Raw genomic sequence first — 23334 nt, forward strand, 5'->3', positions numbered from 1 at the left:
ACTGCGGGCCCAGCGAGGCCCAACAGCACCGGATCCATATTCGCCCCCTGACGGGTCTCTACCGGCGGGGGATTCCACCCCCAGCTCCTCGAGGATCGCCGGGATAAGGGGAAACAGCTCATCCCGTTTGAAGAGCCGCACGACCTTGGGGTCATCCCCATCCGCTGCGTGCGCTCCTTTTCCTGTGCCCGGCTGGACTTGGATCAACAGGCCCCTCGGGCCCTTCTGCATTCTCCGAGACCGACCCCTCCTCCGAGGGAGTAGACTCTGAATCGGAATCCCGAGAGTCTCCTCGCGCCGGCCTCTTCACCCGGGGCGGACCCGACCCTTCCGTCCGTCGGGCCGACCTCTTCGGGGGGTGGGAGCGACCCTCCCTGCCCCCCCTGGGACCTTCTGTGCCTTCCGTTTGGACCGCTTGAACTTCGCTAATTTTTTTTAAAAGTAATGCAAAGTCCTCAGAAAAAAACCCCTCCGAATCAGAAGAGTTCTCCCCCGAGACCAGACTCCCTGCTTCCCGGGCCCCTGGGACCTCGCCCTCCGAATCCCGACGCTGAGGAGACAGAGGGGGTGGCTGGCCGCCATTTCCCAGGGCTTTTCTTGTGGCCTCCCGGACGGAATTCAAAATGGCCGCCGTTCCCGCGCTAAGCGGGAACGGATCGGCCCTGTCAGCCTCTGCCGGCACGGCGCGCGGCGGCGACCGGGACCCCCCGAGGACGACCCCCCCCCCGACCGCCCTCCGACGGTCCTTCGCCCCCCGACACGCAATTGCTACAAATGCCATCACGGGAGACACACGCGCGGCAGGCCGTTCCCCCTGGGCATCCCGGACCGGAGCGCAGCGAGAAAGCAAGCACAGACACCAAATCACGGTCCCCAACTCCCCCCTGCGCAGCCCCGACGAGGATACCGGAGAGAGAGAGAGAGAGACAGCGCGTCCGAAAATAAAACAAGCTGTTTTTTGTTTTTTGTTTTTTTTAAATACTTAGCCGCTGACCGGGGTGCTGAAGACTGTCCTGCTCCTGCGGGGGTGAGTGAACCGGGCTCCCCGGTGTCACCCCGGCGCTGCTGCCAGGCACGGCCGGGTCCTCGACCCTCAGCAGCGGCCTCAACCAGGGGAGGATGATCCCCTCAGGATCTGCCAACCCCCCTGGGAGGCTCCACCGACGGGAGACTTCTGAAATTGAAAAAAAACAACTATCTTCTTTCTTTTTTTTTTTTTTTTTTTAAAAGTAAAAGAATTCTACCCTATAATTATGTCAAATTACTCTCAAACAAACAGAATCCCTGACTAACAGAAAAAAACCCCCAGGGATCCCAGAGACTGTGGGTGGACCTGCCCCATCTGCTGGAGAGAGAAAGACTGAGGGGCTGTGGGTGGCGCCTTACTATATTTACTATATGTAGGGAGCCTGTCAAGTTTTGCTCTGTCTCCATCTGCTGGTGCGGAGTCACAACCCAGGTGTCTGGACTGATCCGGGTACATACAGGGAAAATATTTTCACATACCTTAACATGTAGCTCAGGATGAGAGTTCAAGTAATCAAAAAGTTTCTGATAATTCTGGTACTGCTGATCCCACTCTGAGCTTTCACTGTAGCGGAAATCATCTCCTAGTGGAGCCAAAAGCACATTAGTGCGGAAAAGCTTCGACTTCTTTCGATACTGATCTAAAATCATCGAAGCCCTATAGAAAAAAAAAAGATTTCATAGGGCACAGTAAGGAATATGAGTGATACAACTCATTAAGATATGAACAATTAGTGTATAGCAACTGAAATTAAAGTATTAAATTCCATTCAAAGCACATTAGCAAGCTAAATTTAACAAATGAGTAATTACTGTATGTATTTATCATTCAGTTACTATAAAACCTAGGTCTCATAACATTTTTTGGGTTGCTGCACTGAATTTTTCCAAAAATATTCAGTTAATTTTAGCCAACTCCATCTATAGGGGCTGCAAAAAACTTTGAAAAATACTAGCCTAGAAGATGTTTTCCAAAATCACATAAGACTGTCTTGTATAGTTAACTAACAAAAATTTACAAAAATGATTAAAGGATATATATTGTATCAAAATCATATAAACTCACAGGTAATTCAAATTTATTTCTATACTGTAATATATATATAACCAAATCTAAAAATTCATGTTGTCACTAAACAGCAGCAATATATTCTTTACCACAATGCATATACTCAAAATACAGTAAATTAGACAAAAATTTTACCACAACTAACGACTGCAGGTACTTTTTACCAACAGACTTTTCCCTATTCACATTTTGTGAGAAATCTTATTTTCTCAGACATAATTCCTATAGATGGGGTCCCTAAGATGTAATACAATGACAAATTTATGACCAGCAATGCTTGAATAAGAGTATGCTAATAAAAAAAAAGTGCCACATATCTTGAAAGACTTAGGTTATGAAAAGAAATGTACAACATATGCAAAGGACATGAGAATTTGGATTTCCGATTTCAGGGGTTTATAAAATGCAAATTTCTGGGATTAATTTCCAGTCAATTAAAGGATGTTTTAAGGAAGCCAAAAAAAAAAAAGGCATAAGCATGTTTTTACACTTAAGCATGTTTTTACACTTCAGCGTCTATAGTGAGACTGGTTTTGTCTATTATTTCCAAAAATTATTGGGATTAAATAAGCGCAAAAATACATAAAACAAAAATGTTAAGATTCAAACAAAAAAGTTACAGTGTAGAAATACACATATTGGACCAAACCATCAGTATCAAATAGGAATGAACCTTTACATGTATGAGGTTCCTACAATCATGATGGTAACATAAATATGGCTTAACAATGAATGTGAATTTGAGAAATGTAAAGGGCTTACAACATGAGACTCAACAATGATTGTATGTGAATTAGTGAAACGGGGAACCACGCTAAAGTCTGTAAAAAATATAAAAACTTTAAACACAAAAAACTTAGAAACACAGCTAGTCAAACAAAAATCAGCTTGTGAATAATAAAAAAATAAAATGGAGCATGACTAAGATTTGAACTACAAATTCATATAGTCACAAGAATCACACCAAGACTATCTAATGTATAAATCAACCTCTACTAGAATTTATATCCGCGGCTGCAAGTCTAAAATACTGTGAAAAAGACACAACAACACTTACTTAGAGCCACATTCCTGCAGCGTGCTAGTCTCTTTTTAAACATGAACAGGAGTGTGACGGGAGATAGATAACTTTAAAGCGCTGCGGATCGCGCCAAAATCTCTATCACTCAAGGCTGTGGGCATAGACATAAATACGGCTAGAAAATGAATGTGAATCCAATAAGAATTAATGATATTAAGGACTTGTAACTTTGACTGTGTAAATTAATATAAAAAAAACTATGAAGCACAGTTACACACACTAAAATCAGCTTGTGAAAAACAAATGGAGCGCGGCTGAACATGATTTAAAAATTCACATAGCCACATGGATAGCGCCAAGGATATTTAATGTAAAAGACAAACTCATCTAAAATTTGTATCCGCGGCTATGACTCAAAAATAACTATAAATCTGAGACAATGAGACTTACTTAAAGTAGCATTCCAGCAGTGTACCGGTCTCCTTCTAAACGTAAGCAGGAGTGAGGCTAAAGATAGAGAGCTTTAAAACGCTGCGGATCGCGCCAAAAATGATGTCACTCAAGGCTGTGGGCGTGAACAAAAACTCCCCATGTTAGTACAGCTCTATTAAAAAGCCATAATTGGAAGTGACGTTAAATATAAATAAAAATAGTTATATTCGCGGCTATAAAATAGAAGAGTAAAACTAACATGGACTTGCATTAGGACAGCATGTGTATCGCTCTCTAGCTAGTTTACCTCAAAGGTTGAGCGCGGCTGCAAGTCTCTGAGACATAAAACTTACTTAGATCCAATTCCAGACATAAAAATGAACGGAGATGAAATACTGTAAAAGTCGATAAAAGCAAAAATTACATTTGGCTACCAGTCTATGAGAATGAGGTGAGTTACATGCTATTCATATAAATCTCCATTTAAAAATCAGCAAGGATATAGCACAGGGTGAAAAAATTGAAATAAAAGATCACGCTATAAATGCTATCAGTAACTGTGGACATGGTCAAAAAAAATGTCCATTTATTTGACAACCAGTTCTACTATTAAAATGGAATGATAAATAAATTCACTGAAGCTGAAAGACTTGGAACCTCTGCAGATTAAACTACATATGGTAAGAGTAAAAGACTGTGGGGTAGATTTTAAAAGGGTTACGCGCATAAGGTACGCGCATAACCCTTTTAAAACGCCCCTGTGCGCGCCGAGCCTATTTTGCATAGGCTCGGCGGCGCACACAAGCCCCGGGACGCGCATAAGTCCCGGGGCTTCGCTAGGGGGGGCGTGTCAGGGGCACGGCGGAGGCCTCCGAAACAGCTCCCGGGTCGGGAGATGGCGCGCCAGCAGCCCGGAGGCAGGCGTAACTTTTACAATAACGGTAAAGGGGGGGAGGGAACGGGCAGCACGCGCAGGGCTCGGCGCGCGCAAGGTGCACAAATGTGCACCCCCTTGCGCGTGCCGACCCCGGATTTTATAAGATACGAGCGTATCTTATAAAATCCAGCGTACTTTTGTTTGCGCCTGGTGCGCGAACAAAAGTACGCGCGAGTACTGTTTTTAAAATGTACCCCTGTGTGAATTGGACATAAAAATTGAAATAAAAAACAAAGTGAAAAATATAAAATGCGCCTATAAAATGTATTAAATAGCACACAGACGAATGGTAAAATCATACATAAAAACTATAAATAAATATTGAAAAGATAAATAAAAAAGAATAAATAATAAAATGTAAAAGTAAAATCTGTAGGTAAAATCATACATATAAAAATCAAACACAAAGCAGCATCTATTGTTAAAGAAATACAGAGTAGTCAACTTCTAAATTAAGACCATTAGGTTCCATACCTGTTTCCCCGAAAATAAGAGTGTCTTATATTAATTTTTGCTACCAAAGATGCACTAGGCCTTATTTTCAGGGGATGTCTAATAGAGCTGCTGGCTGCCCCTGCGTCAGCCATGTCCCACCAGTGTGCTGTCAGAGAGAGGTAAGAGTGTGCAGCATTCATGGTAGTCAGCTTGGGCTGACTCTGCTGCTTTTGAACCTCTGCACACTGCTTGGAAGGGGTCCCCCGACTGGTACTGCCACCATCCCCAGATGTCAGTAATCTTGCTGCCACTGTCACTGCTGCCACATGGCTATTGGGGAGGCACCGATTGCTGCTACTGACACTGAAGCCCATTCTGCTGCCTCCTCTGTGCAGGCCCCGTGGGCTTCCGCTTTCTCCATGCTAATCTCGTACATTGTGAGATTCGCATAGAGAAAGTGCTATTCTTGCACATTCCCAAAGATTACATGTGCCAAACACTAAAAAGTAATTTATTTATTTTTTACCTTTGCTGGCTGATGTCTGTTTTCTAATCGGTTGGTCACAGGCTTTTTTTTTTCCTACCTTCCCTTTCTTATTTTTTTGCCAATTCCTTTTATATTGTCCTTTTTTCTTCCGTATTTCTTTTCTCTCCATCTTCTTCCCTCAAACACAGTCAGGTTCTCATTCTCACATGCATTTCTCTCTCTCTCACACACACACACACACAGGCTCTCACTGTCACATGCTGTCTCTCATACAATCATTCATACAAACAGTCTCTCACTGGCACATGCTGTCTGACTCACACACACAGGCTCTCTCTCACTCCCACATGCTGTCTTGCTCAAGCATAGGCTCTCACCGTCACACGCTGTCTCTCTCACACACACAGAGGCTCTCACATGCTGCCTCTGCAAACATTCAGATCCTCACTCCCATACACAATCTCTCAACTCATCTCATACACGCACGCACACACCCTCTACAGACCCTCAGCCTCTCTCTCACCTCTGGGCCCTCCTCTTCGCGGGTCGCCGCAGGATGGGCTCTGCAGCGGCCCTGAACTTCTTGGGCCGCGGCAGCCCTGCTACCGGGCCTCTTCCTCTTCTTGGGCCGCTGCGACTTGGGATTCACAGCAGCCCGCGGCGGCTCCTCCTCTTCTGCACGTGCTGATGCTCTTCCTCCTTCCTGCCCACGCGGCTCCGGCAAAGTTTACTTCCGGGGCGCACAGGCAGGAAGGAGGAAGAGCATCAGCGCGTTTGAACGCGATCTTTTTCTTCGGGCAAGGAGGCTCAGCGACCGCATGAGCCTCCTTGCGCCCGGGGGCATTGGCTCCCCTCGGGATACCACTGCTCGCGTCTGCCCCCAATACCTTGGAAACTTTATTTAAAAAAAAAAAAAGACGTCACAGGATTGACCGGCCCACCGTGGGAAGCCCGATCCTCCGATAGGTCAATCCGCCCCTGTTTACAAGGGATGGCTTACTTTCGGGGGAGGTCTTATATTTAGGAATTCGGCAAAATCTCTACTAGGTCTTATTTTTGGGGAATGTCTTATTTTTGGGGAAACACGGTAGTATTGAACTCAAAAATATACTTCTGTTCCAATTGAAGTAACAATTTATCCAAGTCTCCTCCTCGTGAATTGAGGACCGGTTGATGCAATACGCAAAATTTAAAATCATTAAATTTAGGATTCAACTGTAATGCATGAGATACCAAAGGTTTTGACTCCGCTTTCCTATTTATGCTGCTTTTATGTTCAATGATACGTTTAATTGTCTGATGGTTTTGCCAATGTAGAATTTATTGCAGGGACACTGTACCAAATACACCACACCTGTACTTTTGCAATTAGTGAATGATTTTAATCTGAATTCCCTATCTGTTCCTGGAATCTTTACACTATTGGTTTTTAAATTTACAGAGCAAACAGAACATCCGCAAGGTCAATGGCCAGGAGGTCTTATATCAACACTCTTATATGATGCTAATGTAGATGAGGAAACACATTCTTTTATATTTTTCTCTCTTTTGTTAGCTATCATTATATCTTTGTTTTTGAAACAAGGCAATAATTGCAAAATGTAGCAATGCTTTTTAAGAATCTTTATAATTTGAGAAGACAAATGTGTGTATGTAATTAGGCACACAATGCGATCTTTAGATTTCTTTTCTTTGTGAATTAATAAATCCTTCCTATCTACTAGAGAGGCTTTTTCAAAACCTGCTATGATATGTTTCTTAGGATAGAATTTTTCAAGAAATCTTGAGCTCATTTCTTTTGACCTAACCTGAAAGGTGACATCACTACACAATTTTTTCAATCTCAAAAATTGTGTGTAAGGTAGATTTTTCTGTAAGGATTTTTTATGGCAGCTAGAATAATGTAAAAATGTATTTGTGTCAGTTGATTTGCGGTAAATAACTGTCGTAAAAGGACCATTTTTAAAGGAGACTAAAACATCTAAAAAAGGAATTTGATTACTATTAAAATTCATGCAAAATTTTAAATTGCAATCCAAGGTATTAATCCAATTAAAAAATAGATTCAGAGTATCTAAGTCACCTTTCCAAACTATAAAGATGTCATCTATGTAGCGTTTCTATAAGAGAATATTATCTTTAAACGTGTGTTCTAATAAAAACAATTTCTCAAACCTAGCTACATACAGATTTGCAACTGATGGTGCCATAGGTGATCCCATTGCGACGCCTTTAGTCTGTAAAAAATGTTGATTAAAAACAAAAAAAATTGTTATTTAAAATAATCTCTGCCAATTCTAACAATTTATTATGTATGCGCGTGTCCCGTTCTGAAAGTTGTCGAGCAATGATATCTAAAGCTACATCTTGGGGAATGTTGGTGTATAGTGATTCAATATCCAAAGTTATCATTAAAATATCATTAAAATCTCTAAAATCATTTAAAAAGGTGATAAAATGTGAGGAGTCACGAATATAAGATGGAATCTTTTTTTATTTCAGATTTTAAAAAGGTGTCAATAAAAATGGAGAGGGGTTCAAGTAAGGAGCCATTGGCTGAAATAATTGGTCTGCCGGGAGGGTTAGTAATTGATTTATGGATTTTAGGGAGAACATATATGGTAGGTATAATGGGAAATTTAACTGTTAAAAAATCATATTCTTTATTGGTCAAGTACCCACCATCTTTGGCTATAGATAGTACATAATCCTATGATCCAAACTTATGAGAAAATTGTTTTATGTGATCTAGAAGAGCTGGAATTAAACAGACCACCAAAAATAAATATTTCAATATGACTCACAAAGAAAGAATGACACTTGATTCTCTTGGTAGAAATCATGATATTCTAATTAAGGCTGCAGATAAAGGCGGTTGCATTGTAATAATGGATAAAGCGAAATACATTCAAGAAATAGACCGCCAACTATCTGATTGTATTTTTTACAAAAAATTGACAGGGATCCTACAACCGAGACCAAAAATAATATTGACAATATACTATCTATAGCCAAAGATGGTGGATAAAGTAAAGTAAAGCCAAAAACAGGTCAGTATTAAACATTCCTGGAACCTGGCCCCATTAGTGGATCATTGGTTAACATGTGCACACACTGAGTTGGACCTGTTCTTTTTCGTTCTGGAGGTAATTGACTCTTCGGCCAGGGGAGGGCGATTACGATGAACTTCTGGTCCGACGTGAGCAGAAATGGATTCACTTGTTGAACACTGTCACCCCCGCTGGTCTCAACAAGGCGATAAGAGTGGTTTCATTTCACTTAATTTCTATTGGATATCCCGCTCTTCATCCTGATTGGTGGATGTGTCTCATAGCTGATTGGCCCGCGACCTTTTGGCGCTCTTTTGATATAGTTTAAATAACATCAACATTACAGTGTTAGACACACTCCCTGCCAAACCATTATTGAAATCTGACTAAGGTACGTTGTAGTAAGCATTTTATAACAATACATTTTTTCGTCTGGCACTGTCATCATTTTAACATAGTCCTCTTTATACTTCTTTTGTAGAATTGTTGGTATTACCTGTGTGTCCCTCCCGACGCAGCCTCGGCGAAACACAGGTCCGTGTCGGGGGACCCGCTTTTAGAATTTAAATATTGTTTACAGTGGAGTTGCCGGATGTAAAATAAGAGACTTGATTAATAACTTTGGATTTATGGACTATGTGAATATTTATCCAGTACTCTTCCTGGCGTTTGATATCTATACACTGAGTGCTGGCTTTGCTTGTGTGTTCTTCTGGATTTTCCATTTTATATGTTACCATTTCTATGTATTTATGATTTTATATTTGATTTATGTGTGTCCTGTATTGTCAAGTCATATTTGCTATTTGTATATTGTAGCCCCTGAGGCAGCCCCATTGTGAGGGCGAATCTCGGCCTGAGTCGGGCTTTTTTCGGATGAACAAGTCTCCATAATAAAGATTCTAAACGGACATTACTTGACATCTATTCTATTGTGTTGCCCCCTCCTAAATTTTGTGTACATGGAGGACATGCACATGCCAACAGCACAATTTGGCACGTCTAAGTAGGGCCTAGAAATCTTATGCATCTGTCATGGCGATCTATTAGGGACATCTTTGGCTCACATACAGAATATTGTTTAAACCCCAGCATCACAGAGGACTGAAGTCAAGTCAAAGTCAACTCTGAACACAAATTTTTAAAGATACCAGATCGCAATATTTTTTTGAGACTTACAAAAAGAATGCATAACATTTAAACTGAGAAGAAAAAAGATACTATATGTGAAAAAATTTGACAAGCGACACAGAGAGAAAGACAAAACATGTCCATTTGCCCAGCAGATGGAAAGGCCTCAGGAGACTCGAGTCATACCTGCTCTGCTGGGGATGAAGAGAAAATGTAGTGTCTATGCAGGGCATATCTCAGAGAAGTCAGGAATCTGGGAGTGAGTGCTGCTCTGCTCTGAAGGAGAACAGGATCCAGGAATAAGGCCAAAAACCCAGATCGAAGCTGAGGACCAGGATCAAAACACAACAGAGCTGAAGACCAGGATCGGAGCAAGAACCAGGAACGAGACAAGTAGCTGAGGTACAGGAAACATAGGAACAAGGCCAGGCAACATGAAATCATGAAGCAAACTCTGTGTGGGCTGTTGGACTAGCAAAGGCATTTCAGGCTAGAGCTCCTCTATCTGGAACACACTAATACTGGTCCAATAGGAGGCCTCCAGAGGCTGATCTCCCTAACTTTGTTTTGCTTAATATTTTCTACAGGATTCTTAGCAAATCAGAGTCCCTGTGGCAATCCTGCAAGATCTCCCAGGCTTTAACACCCAGGGCTGTGGGTTTGATCACTGCTGCCCCTGACCTCGTGCAGATGACAGTGTGGGAAGGTCTGCGCGAGACGGTCTGTGCATACTCAAAAAAAAAAAACCTTTTTCTAGCTCTGAGAGCGCTTTCTTCTCAGAGCCATCAGATGACCAGGAAAGAGACAGCGCAGTTGCTTACCTGTAACAGGTGATCTGCTAGGACAGCAGGATGTTGGTCCTCACATGTGGGTGACATCATCCAATGCAGCCCAGCACAGAAAATATGTCAAAATTTCTAGAAGCTTTGACCAGCAGACGGAGCATACCCATTCTGCCATTATCCGCGCGTCCAAGCGAGGTCCCCATTCAGTCTCGTAACATAAAAGAAAAATACAAGCGAAAAATAAAAAAACAAACCGAAGGAATACCCAACCCCGTAGGAGGCGGGCAGGATTCCTGAGGGCTAACATCCTTCTGTCCTAGGAGAACACCTGTTACAGATAAGCAGCTGCGCTTTCTGCTAGGACAAGCAGGATGGTAGACCTCACATGTGGGTGAGTACCAAGTTCCAGACTGTCCCTGAGAACAGGAAAGACCAACAGCAACCAAACAAGGTGCCAATGGGAACAACACAACTGCGGCACTGTAGGTCAGCAGGGGACTGTCTGGTTCCCACAGAGCCACGAAGGGTTGGATTCAGGCCTAGAACTTGATGTGCAAGACGGATTGACCAAAGGCCCTATCCTGACGCCAGTCTTTGTCCAAGTAGTAATAAGCCGAAACACGAGAAGGGAACTCCAGGTTGCAGCCCAGCAGATTTCGACAACGGGGACTACTCATAAGTGTGCCACCGACGTCACCATAGCCCGAACAGAGTGAGCCTTTACTCTTTGGTCAGCAGACACCCACCTGTGCATAGCAGAAGGCGATGCAATCCGCCAGCTAGTTTGACCCTCTCTTCAAGTCCATCAAGTCCTGCCTGTCACAAGGAAATTTTATGTAGCGAGGAATGGAGTCAGTTATTGCTTCAATGACCTGGTTGAGACAGCATGAGAAAGTGCTTTGAGACATTCGCCCACCACCCCTACTGTAGTTTGAAAGGAGCCACTTGACGTGAAATGCAGAGCAGCCAACAGTTTGGGGAGGCCAGGCACAACGTGGGACCTTTCGGCGACTGGATCCAGATCCCCTCAGATATCTTCATATAATTCCAGGATTGCCCAAGAGCTGAACCAATACCTACTAAGCACAAAGCACAAAGTCCTCTGGCATACCCAGCAAGGATGTTTGTGGAGGAAAGATCCGCTCCCTGAATCTCATGAGCCGTGGTACTTCCTTTAGAAAGTTGTTCCATAACCCTATCTCCATGCAATAATATTTTCTGATGTTATGTTTGTTTACCCCTTTGGAATCTTATATCATGACTTCTTGTTCCATAACAACCTATCCACTGGTAAAGGTTTGCTTTGAATTTCTCTTATATCCCAGGTCTCTCTCTTCTAAGGTATATATATCTAAGTATTTAAGTCTCATCTCACAGACTGCACCATTTTGGTAGCCCGTCTCTGCTCTTCCTTCACTCTGTCTACATCCTTTCATAGGTACAGCTTCCAGAAACGGATAAAACACTCTAGGTGAAGCCTTACCGTCAACATGTACAAAGGCATTATCACCTTATTTCTTCTACTAGTCCTATCTCTTTCTATACACGGTAGCATTCTATTTGTTCTATTTACTGTTTTGTTACCATGAGATCATCTGCTATGATCACAGTTTCTCTCCTGATTAGTGCACTCCAGTCACATAACTGCTTCCTTGGATTCTATACTATGAATACTACTACTAATTTTAATAGCACTACTAAACACATCCAAGTAGTAACCAGGCCCAACCCTGCTTAGCTTATAAGATGAGACAAGATCAGCACATATGCAGCATTGTACAACAGTGCTAAGTATTAATATATCAAAGAGTTTACAATCGTACCAGGTACTCGTGACCTGGATTAGCCACTGTTGGAAACAAAATACTGGTCTTGATGTACCATTGGTCTAACCCAGTATGGCAGGTCTTGCGTTCTTAATCTAAATGGGTAATTGGGGTAACAGGAGGTAAAGCAAAATTGCTTACCTTGTAATAGGTGTTATCCCAGGACAGCAGGATGCAGTCCTCACATATGGGTGACGTCACTAAAGGAGCCCTAATGCGGGAAAAACTGTCAAAGTTTCTAGAAGCTTTTGACTGGCAGCCTGGGGCTACTGAGCATGCCCGGCATGCCATGATATTCCCTGCCACAGGGGTCTCACTTCAGTCTCGTATGTAGCAATAAGCGTTAGCAAAATAAAATAATAACGGTGTGAATGCCCAACTCCGCGGGATGGCGGGTGGGTTTCGTGAGGACTACATCCTGCTGTCCTGGGATAACACCTATTACAAGGTAAGCAATTTTGCTTTATCCCAGGACAAGCAGGATGCTAGTCCTCACATATGGGTGATTAGCAAGCTAGAGGCTGAGTCATTGTCCATGATGTAGCAATGATGTGGTATGTAGAAAATGAGTCAGCCGAAGATCACAGCAGGTTGGTTGTAGAAGGAGTTGGGATTATACTGGAAACAAGTTCTTTAAGACAGATTGTCTGTAGGCTGAATCTTGTCGTCCTTGCTTGTCCAAACAGTAATGAGCTGCAAAGGTGTGAAGGGAACTCCATGTTGCTGCTTTACATATGTCAAGGATTGGCACTGAACGAAAATGTGCTACTGAAGTTGACATTGCTCGTACTGAATGTGCTTTTACTCGCCCTTGAAGAGGAAGGCCTGCTTCTTCATAGCAAAATTGTATGCAGTCTGCTAACCAGTTGGATAGAGTATGCTTGCCCACTGCTTTACCAGGCTTATTTGGATCATAAGAAACAAAAAGCTGATTGGATTTTCTGAGGGATGTAGTGCAATTTAAATAAAAAGACAATGCACGTTTACAGTCCAAAGTGTGTAAAGCTCTTTCCCCTTGGTGAGAGTGAGGCCTTGGAAAGAATGTGGGTAGAACTATGGTTTGATTTAAGTGGAATTCCGTAACTACCTTAGGAAGGAATTTTGGGTGTGTACGGAGAACCACTCTGTCATGTAGAAACTTTGTATAAGGTTCATATGTGACAAGTGCTTTTAACTCACTAACTCTTCTAGCTGATGTAATGGCTATGAGGAAGATAGTCTTCCATGTGAGAAATTTGAGATCACAAGAATGTATGGGTTCGAAAGGAGAACTCATTAATGCTGTTAAAACCAGATTCAGATCCCATTCTGTGACTGGAGGCCGAATTGGTGGTTTAAGGTGAGTTAGACCTCTCATAAACCTACCTACTGACCAACGTTGGAATATCTTGGTCGCTACTGAGGGATTCAGGGACCACTCGTGTGGTTGGAACTGACGACTAGGTCGATCTGCTAGCACATTTTGAATTCCTGCTAGATAAGTGGCCTGTAGGAACATTGAGTGGTTCAAGGCCCAGCCCCAAATCTGTGCAGCTTCTTGACAAAGGAGATACGAGCCTGTACCTCCCTGTTTGTTGATGTACCACATGGCTACTGTATTGTCTGTTTGGATCAGAACAGTCTTATGTGAAAGGCAGTCCTTGAACGCATGCAGCGCATAACGTATAGCTCGAAGTTCCAGAAAATTGATTTGATATGTGGCTTCGAGTTTTGTCCAAGTTCCTTGAGTTTGAAGAGAGTTTATGTGAGCTCCCCAACCCAAGGTGGATGCATCTGTAGTTAATGTTATCTGAGGGACTGGTTTCTGGAAGGGTAGGCCCTTGCGTAAATTGTCCTTGGCTGTCCACCATCGTAGTGATGAGCGTAGTTGGTGGGTTACCTGGATTGGATAGTGTAATGGCTGAATGGCTTGGATCCATTGTGATCGTAGAGTCCATTGGGTTACTCTCATGGCGAGTCGTGCCATAGGAGTGACATGAACTGTTGAGGCCATGTGGCCTAGTAAGGTAAGAAACTAATGGGCTGTCGCTTGTTGTTGTAAGGAAATTGAGTGTGCCAACAGGGACAGTGTGTCTGCACGATCTTCTGGTAGAAAAGCCTGTGCAGTGTCTGTGTTTAATTCTGCTCCTATGAATTGGAGTAGATGAGAAGGAGTCATGTGGGATTTCTGATAATTGATGAGGAATCCCATTCTGTGAAGTATAGCTATTGTGCGATTCAGTGAAGTTATTGCTCCTTGCAGTGATTGACTTTTTATGAGCCAATCGTCGAGATAAGGAAAGACATGAACACCTTGTTTGTGTAAGTGTGCTGCTATCACTGCCAGGCATTTGGTGAATACTCTGGGAGCTGAAGCCAGGCCGAATGGTAACACTCTGTATTGGAAATGCTGATGTCCTACTGTGAATCGCAGATACTTGCGATGAGGCGGGAATATAGGAATGTGTGTATAAGCATCTTGAAGATCCAGAGAACAAAGCCAATCTCCCTTGTGTAGAAGTGGAAGCAAGGTGCCTAGGGAAACCATCCTGAACTTTTCTTTTTTTAAGAATTTGTTGAGATTTCTGAGATCTAGAATGGAACGTAGGCCTCCGGTTTTCTTTGGAATGAGGAAATACCGGGAATAGAATCCTCTGCCCTTCTGATTGTGTGGTACTTGTTCCACAGCTCTTGATTGCAGAAGAGCGGATAATTCTGTTTGTAATTGAAGTATGTGATTGTGATGGGAATAATGTGGTGGAAACTCCTGAGGGAGTGATGTGAAGTCGAGGTGGTAGCCTTGATGGATTATCGAAAGTACCCAATGATCGGATGTTATTGATGTCCACTCCTTGTAGAAATGGGATATTCTTCCTCCAACTGGCAAGGTGGTTTGGGGATTGGAATATAGGCCTTGTTCTCTGAATTTCGTTTCAAAAACCCGAGGCAGGTCCTGTTTGAGGAGCTGGTTGGGGCCTCGCAGACCGCTGTTGTCTTTGTTGAGACCTTGGAGATCTTGGTCTAGAAGTGGGAGGATAGTACCTTTTTGGTCTGTAGAAAGGACATTTTGTCTCCCTACGTGGTGGTCTGCGACTTGTGTGCGTTGCAGGGTCATGAGGTAGCATGGAGAGTTGCTTTAGAGAGTCTCAGAGTGCTCTCGAAGCTGAGCCACGGCGTCCTGAACTTTGGTGCCAAACAGATTATCTCCCTGACAGGGAAGGTCAACCAGTTTGTCCTGGACTTCTGGCCTTAAATCAGAGGCCTTTAGCCAGGCCCACCTTCTGGCACTAATGCCTGATGCTGCTGTTCTTGAAGATGTTTCAAAAGCATCATAGGCGGCTCTAACCTCGTGCTTTCCTGCGTCTAAGCCTTTTTGAATAATGTTTTGTGCTGCCTCTTGGTGTTGAGGCAGAGAAGGTACAAATTCTTCAATCTGTTTCCAGAGATTTCTCTGGTGTTGAGTCATGTAAAGTTGGTATGCTGAAATCTTTGAGTTTAGCATAGCTCCTTGATAGATTTTTCTACCCATTTGATCTAAAAACCTATTGCCCCTTTCCTGGAGGGATTGAAGCATGGGTTCTGGTCCTGCGAGATTTCTTTTGTGCAGATTCAACTACAAGGGAATTATGAGGAAGTTGAGTTCTCATACCCTGGTGCAGATTGTACGAGATAGGTAGAATCTACCCTTTTATTAACAGCAGGGGTGTTCCCAAATCCTTTGCTGGAGTTGTATTAGCACTTCATGGATAGGGATGGCCAGATTGTGCTTAGGGGGATCTACAAACTGTAGAATTTCCAGTGTCTGTTGCCTCTCATCTTTTTCAGCTTGTAGTTGAAAAGGTATAGACTCTGACATCTCCTGGATGAAGGAGGAAAATGAAAAGTCCTCTGGAAGTGACTGTTTCTTGGACTGAGGTGGAGAGGGGTCAGACAAAGTCTTCTGATGAGGGCTCAGATGCGGTGTCAGACCAGGTATCAGAAGTTGGTGTTTGATATGGAGCAGGTGTAGGTTTTTGAGGTGGAGGTATCCCAGAAGGGCCCTGTAATGGGTCATGTGGGTCAGGTGAAGTTTCCTGTTCCTCTTCTTCTTGCCCTGGCATAATAGGTAAGGAAGCCAGAAGGTCTTGATATCTTTTTGTGAGAAGGCTTGTGCAATGCTGCTTCAGAGCTAGTAGTTTCTGGAGCTGCAGTGGAAGGTTTTGGTAGAGCATGTTTGAATTTTCCCGATGACTTTTGCATGGAAGTGGTTTTCCTTTGCAAAGGAGGTATGGATGGTGCCATTGTATAAAGAGACATTGACTGTGTAGTAGATGGCATCATCGATGTCAGAAAAGAAAGCATCGAGATAGGAGTCATCGATGTTATAGGCCGGGTTGGCATCGAAGGCATCGAGAAAGGTATAGGCACCGATGGTATCGATGGAATTAATGCCTGAACAGGCTCCGTCATCGATGTTGTCATTGGTATTGAGGTAGACATCAGTGGAATCGAAGGCATCGAAGATACCGCTGGCATCGGCGTATACGCCAGCATCGGCGATCCCGCCGGCAGACATGGGTGTCGGCATCGGCGATGGCGCCGGAATCTGTTGTTTTAAGGCATCAGTGACAATTTGCTTGATCAACGTAGTCAAGTCAGGAATCAAAGTCTATGACTGCGGTAAGGTCGACGGTATCGATGCCGGAACCGAGGAAACAGAAGTCATCGTAGGTGAAGCAGATTTATGCCTCTTAGCAATCGGTTCTTCCGGTGGTGGAAGCGGCGGGATAGAACGATGCCGTTGGTGCTTATGCTTTGGTCTCGGTTCAGATACAGACCTTGTCGATGAAGTAGTGGGTGTTGGTGAAGATGCATCGCCCGAACTCTCTGGAAGTCGTTTTTTGAGAAGAATCTTCTTCATAAGTCCCACCAGAGATGATTTTGTGGAAGTTGTCGGGGAAGGCCCCGATTGAATTTGAAAAATCTGTGCCATTTTTTGTTGGCGGAGTTTTCTGCCTTTTGCAGTCATCTCCTGGAATTCTGGACAGGATGCGATGTCATGCTGTCCTCCGAGGCACCGAACACATTCTATATGGGGGTCCGTTATGGACATCGTTCGGTTACAGGCTGGGCACTTTTTGAAGCCTGATGCCATAATGAATCGACGGCCGTCGATGGAAAATGTGGAATTTTTATAGCGGAAACGAATTTCCTTGTCACCGTCCGGTGACAATCACTGTGAGACCCCAAATGGGGCAAAAATGTGAAAGAAAATATTGACTTTTTTAGTCAACTTGTGAGGAAAACCTCACAGGGCTCCTGTGATCGCGATGTCAATGGCAGCGCGGAAAAACGAAGACTGAAGTGAGACCCCTGTGGCAGGGAATATCATGGCATGCCAGGCATGCTCAGTAGCCCCAGGCTGCCAGTCAAAAGCTTCTAGAAACTTTGACAGAAGTTTTTCCCGCATTAGGGCTCCGTTAGTGACGTCATCCATATGTGAGGACTAGCATCCTGCTTGTCCTGGGATAAAGTGACTTGTCCAGGTTCAGAGGAGTGCCAGTAGGAGACATCCATTTGAACTCTGGCTACTCTGATTCTCAGTCCACTACTCTAACCACTAGGCCATGCCCCTGAGCTTTTTTGAATGGAACCTTGTCAGTCACATGACCACACCACAAGTATTCCTACATTACTCCCAATTCGTTCTACTACCATAGGAATGTCCATTCTAATGCAGAATCCTATCTGCAAAAATACGCACCTTTCCCACTAATTCCTCTGCAAAATCACTCACAATAACATTCCTTCAACATGAATTCCACTTACCACTAGTCTATCATTTAGCCAGTTTCTAATCCAGTTAACCACCCTGGGGCTTATCCCCAGGCTCCTCTATTTATGACCATTCTATGCAGGTCAATGCCAAAATCTACTGAAATCCATGAAATCATCATGGAGTGCAGACTTCTAATCTTGTTCTCTGGTAACAGACAGAAATTGATCACATTTGTATGATACAACCTCCCCTATTAAAAAAAAAAAAAAGAAAGGCATATATTCAGAGAAATAAATACAAATTATTTAATACAAAGCTATATAAATGACTTGATAGTGTTTCCTTTTTCTTACCTCAAAACTTTCATATACATGCAAGCAATTCTATTGTTCTACATAAAATTAAATTCTAACAACTTATTTTATATTTAAGAAATTTTTTATACCGATATTAGTCGAAACATCATATCTGTTTACAGTGTAACAAAAGAATGGAAAATACATTGAACATTTACTATATAAATAAATATAAATACATTTACTATAATATGCATGTATTTCTCACACAAAAATCAAATAAATAAGAAAAAAATGAATACATGAAGAGCTAAAATCCTAAACAATCAATCTCTAAATATAATTTATAATGTTTTAATTTTAAAAAAGTGTCTCAGTATTTTTAACACCAACTAGAAAACTATATTGCGATCTTGGTAGCTACTCTGCTAAACAGTAAACATGAACAGATTACAAATGAGATCTGGTACCTATGTTGGACATTTCCAGCATGAATTGCCTCAGGAGGTACTCTCCAAGGACAACTGACTCTGCCTCCAGGTAGACGCTTGAAATCAAATTGGCAACAAATTTTTGGATCTGGACCACAGGTGTGAGGAACATCATAGCTGTAAAAGGGCATCATGTGGCAAAGAATATCTGTGCTAGAATCCCAATCTAAAATGAAAATAGTAACAAATAGTAACTATAATGGAAAGAAACTCAATAACATTTAAAAAGTTATCCCAATGTCAGACAAAAAAAAAAAAAACCAGAAAAATAAAAATACAATTGCAACAGAAGTTAAATGAAAAGGAATCTACATGTTATAGCTGAATAATGCAAATTGCTATTTCATTTTTTGGAACACTTAAATTAAGTGGCACAACAGCAATCCACAAAACAATATAGCAAACAATTATGTTACAGCTATGGCTGCTGTGCAACCGCCTCACCACCAGGGGTCCTTCTAGAGCAGGCTCTCCTGGCTGGCCCAATCCATCTGCTCTATGCCCTGGATGCTCCTTTATAACCCTGCCTACCCAAGACTCCAGAGCTTCGCATCGAGCTCGTTTGGGCTCCCTGCTCTAGCCTTCCCTATCTTGCCGTGTGCGCGTGGCCTTCGGGCCCCCTGCCTTGCCGTGTGTGTGTGTGTGGCCTTCGGGCTCTCTGCCTTGTCGTGTGTGTGTGTGTGTGTAGCCTTCGGGCTCTCTGCCTTGTGTGTGTGTGTGTGTGTGGCCTTCGGGCTCTCTGCCTTGTCGTGTGTGTGTGGCCTTCGGGCTCTCTGTCTTGCGATAAGGTTCTGTTGACCCTGCCTGGGCTTTGACTCTGTTGCCTGCCGCCTGCCTTGACCCTGCCTGGACCTTGACTTTGTTCCCAGCCAGTATTCTGTTCCATATATTTCAGCCATCACCCAGCTCCATACACTCCTGCCGCATCACATTCCTTCCCAGCCATCATCAGGGACCTTCCAGCTATCCCTGTCTCTCTCCACCTGGAGTCACTCCTGAAGGTGGTGTTCACTACACCGGACCACTGCCTAAATGTAACAAATATATATATATATATATATACACATACACACACACAGTCTTTAAATATCTATAACTATAACTATATACACAGTCTTTAAATATCTATTTCAAAAGAATGTATCCACTATACAGCATCACCAATAAAATTTTTTTTTTCAAAAACATGCATCACCTACAGGACAAAAAAAAAAACGTCAAAGGACCATCACCCAACATGTTTCGCTTAAAGCTTCTTCAGAGTAAAATCCCTACTTCATATTACTATGTAAAGTACAGTAACATACAATTATATATAAAAAAACTGGATCGAAGACAGTCTTCACATGGGGGAAGAACACAGATGACATAACTTTTGATAAACAATTTTTCCTTATCCTGTCTAAAACTTCTCACATACAAAGAGGCTTCTCATAAGCTCTCCTCATTGCAAAATGACAGTTACTTCTGTTTTCTGTGGATAATCAAGACAGTTAAAGTGACTTGCCCAGCATGTAAACAAACATTGAATGCATACAATTCAAGCAATCACAAAAGACATGGTAAGAAAATGCTCGTTCTTAAAATACCGCCATCTTCCTAAGATGAACATAAGAACATGTCATACTGGGTCAGACCAAAGGTCCATCAAGCCCAGCATTCTGTTTCCAACAGTGGCCAATCCAGGCCATAATAACCTGGCAATTTCCCAAAAACTAAGTCTGTTCCATGTTACTGCTGCTAGTAATAGCAGTGGCGATTTTCTAAGTCACCTTAATTAAAAGCAGGTAATGGACTTCTCCTCCAAGAACTTATCCAATCCTTTTTTAAACCCAGCTACACTAACTGCACTAACCACATCCTCTGGCAACAAATTCCAGAGTTTAATTGTGCGTTGAGTGAAAAAGAACTTTCTCCAATTAGTTTTAAATGTGCTACATGCTAACTTCATAGAGTGCCCCCTAGTCCTTTTATTATCCGAAAGAGTAAATAACCGATTCACATTTACCCGTTCTAGACCTCTCATGATTTTAAACACCTCTATCATATCCCTCCTCAGCCTTCTCTTCTCCAAGCTGAAAAGTCGTAACCTCTTTAGTCTTTCCTCATAGGGGAGCTGTTCCATTCCCTTTATCATCATTTTGGTCGCCCTTCTCTGTACCTTCTCCATCACAACTATATCTTTTTTTGAGATGCGGCGACAGACATGTACACAGTATTCAAGGTGCGGTCTCACCATGGAGCAATACAGAGGCATTATGACATTTTCCATTTTATTCACCATTCCTTTCTAATAATTCCTAACATTCTGTTTGCTTTTTTGACTGCCGCAGCACACTGAACCAATGATTTCAATGTGTTATCCACTATGATGCCTAGATCTCTTTCTTGGGTTGTAGCACCTAATATGGAACCTAACATTGTGTAACTATAGCATGGGTTATTTTTCCCTATATGCATCACCTTGCACTTATCCACATTAAATTTCATCTGTCATTTTGATGCCCAATTTTCCAGTCTCACAAGGTCTTCCTGCAATTTATCACAATCTGCTTGTGATTTAACTACTCTGAACAATGTTGTATCATCTGCAAATTTGATTATCTCACTCGTCGTATTTCTTTCCAGATCATTTATAAATATATTGAAAAGTAAGGGTCCCAATACAGATCCCTGAGGCACTCCACTGCCCACTCCCTTCCACTGAGAAAATTGTCCATTTAATCCGACTCTCTGTTTCCTGTCTTTTAGCAGGTTTGCAATCCACGAAAGGACATCGCCACCTATCCCATGACTTTTTACTTTTCCCAGAAGCGTTGCATGAGGAATTTTGTCAAACGCCTTCTGAAAATCCAAGTATACTACATCTACCGGTTCACCTTTATCCACATGTTTATTAACTCCTTCAAAAAAGTGAAGCAAATTTGTGAGGCAAGACTTGCCTTGGGTAAAGCCATGCTGACTTTGTTCCATTAAACCATGTCTTTCTATATGTTCTGTGATTTTGATGTTTAGAACATTTTCCACTATTTTTCCTGGCACTGAAGTCAGGCTAACCTTTTTAAATATTGGGGTTACATTAGCTATCCTCCAGTCTTCAGGTACAATGGTTGATTTTAATGATAGGTTACAAATTTTTACTAATAGGTCTGAAATTTCATTTTTTAGTTCATTCAGAACTCTGGGGTGTATACCATCCGGTCCAGGTGATTTACTACTCTTCAGTTTGTCAATCAGGCCTACCACATCTTCTAGGTTCACCATGATTTGATTAGTCCATCTGAATCATTACCCATGAAAACCTTCTCCATTACGGGTACCTCCCCAACATCCTCTTCAGTAAACACTGAAGCAAAGAAATCATTTAATCTTTCTGCGATGGCCTTATCTTTTCTAAGTGCCCCTTTAACCCCTCAATCATCTAACGGTCCAACTGACTCCCTCACAGGCTTTCTGCTTCGAATATATTTTTTTTTAAGTTTTTACTGTGAGTTTTTGCCTCTACGGCCAACTTCTTTTCAAATTCTCTCTTAGCCTGTCTTATCAATGTCTTACATTTAACTTGCCAGCATTTATGCATTATCCTATTTTCTCCTGTTGGATCCTTCTTCCAATTTTTGAATGAAGATCTTTTGGCTAAAATAGCTTCTTTCACCTCCCCTTTTAACCATGCCGGTAATCGTTTTGCCTTCTTTCCACCTTTCTTAATGTGTGGAATACATCTGGACTGTGCTTCTATGGTGGTATTTTTTTTTGTTTTGTTTTTTTTGCTTTTGTTTTGGTTTTTTTTAACAATGACCACGCCTCTTGCACACTTTTTACTTTTGTAGCTGCTCCTTTCAGTTTTTTCTAACAATTTTTCTCATTTTATCAAAGTTTCCCTTTTGAAAGTTTATCACGAGAGTCGTGGATTTGCATACTGTTCCTCTTCCAGTCATTAATTCAAATTTGATCATATTAAGATCACTATTGTCAAGCGGCCGCACCACTGTTACCTCTCTCACCAAATCCTGTGCTCCACTGAGAATTAGATCTAAAATTGCTCCTTCTCTCATCTGTTCCTGAACCAAGTGCTCCATAAAGCTATCATTTATTCCATCCAGGAGTGTTATCTCTCTAGCATGTCCCAATGATACATTTTCCCATTCAATACTGGGGTAATTGAAGTCTCCCATTACTGCACTACCAATTTGGTTAGCTTCCCTAATTTCTCTTAGCATTTCACTGTCCATCTCACCATCTTGACCAGGTGGATGGTAGTATACTCCTATCACTATAGTCTTCCCCGACACACAAGGGATTTCTACCCATAAAGATTCAATTTTGCATTTAGTCTCATGCAGGATGTTTATCCTGTTGGACTCTATGCCATCCCGGACATAAAGCGCCACACTGCCTCCCGGGTGCTCCTCTCTGTCATTGCGATATAATTTGTACCCCTATACAGCATTGTCCCAATGGTTGTCCTCCTTCCACCATGTCTCTGAGATGCCAATTAAGTCTATGTCATCGTTCAATGCTATACATTCTAATTCTCCCATCTTACTTCTTAGACTTCTGGCATTAGCATACAAACATTTCAAAGTTTGTTTTTTGTTTGTATTTATTTTC

At 42.3% G+C, this 23334-nt stretch overlaps 1 protein-coding gene across 1 annotated transcript in view; it reads right to left on the bottom strand.

The window, feature by feature from the left end:
• Positions 1-23334, bottom strand: part of MAN2A1 (mannosidase alpha class 2A member 1) — a 485077-nt gene that overhangs the window by 277086 nt on the left and 184657 nt on the right. The window contains 2 exon segments of the mRNA XM_029571989.1: positions 1507-1684; positions 18703-18889. Coding sequence (XP_029427849.1) covers positions 1507-1684; positions 18703-18889 — 365 coding nt within the window.

This window comes from Rhinatrema bivittatum, chromosome 1, assembly GCF_901001135.1.
Source record: "Rhinatrema bivittatum chromosome 1, aRhiBiv1.1, whole genome shotgun sequence".
Classification (NCBI taxonomy): Eukaryota; Metazoa; Chordata; class Amphibia; order Gymnophiona; family Rhinatrematidae; genus Rhinatrema; species Rhinatrema bivittatum.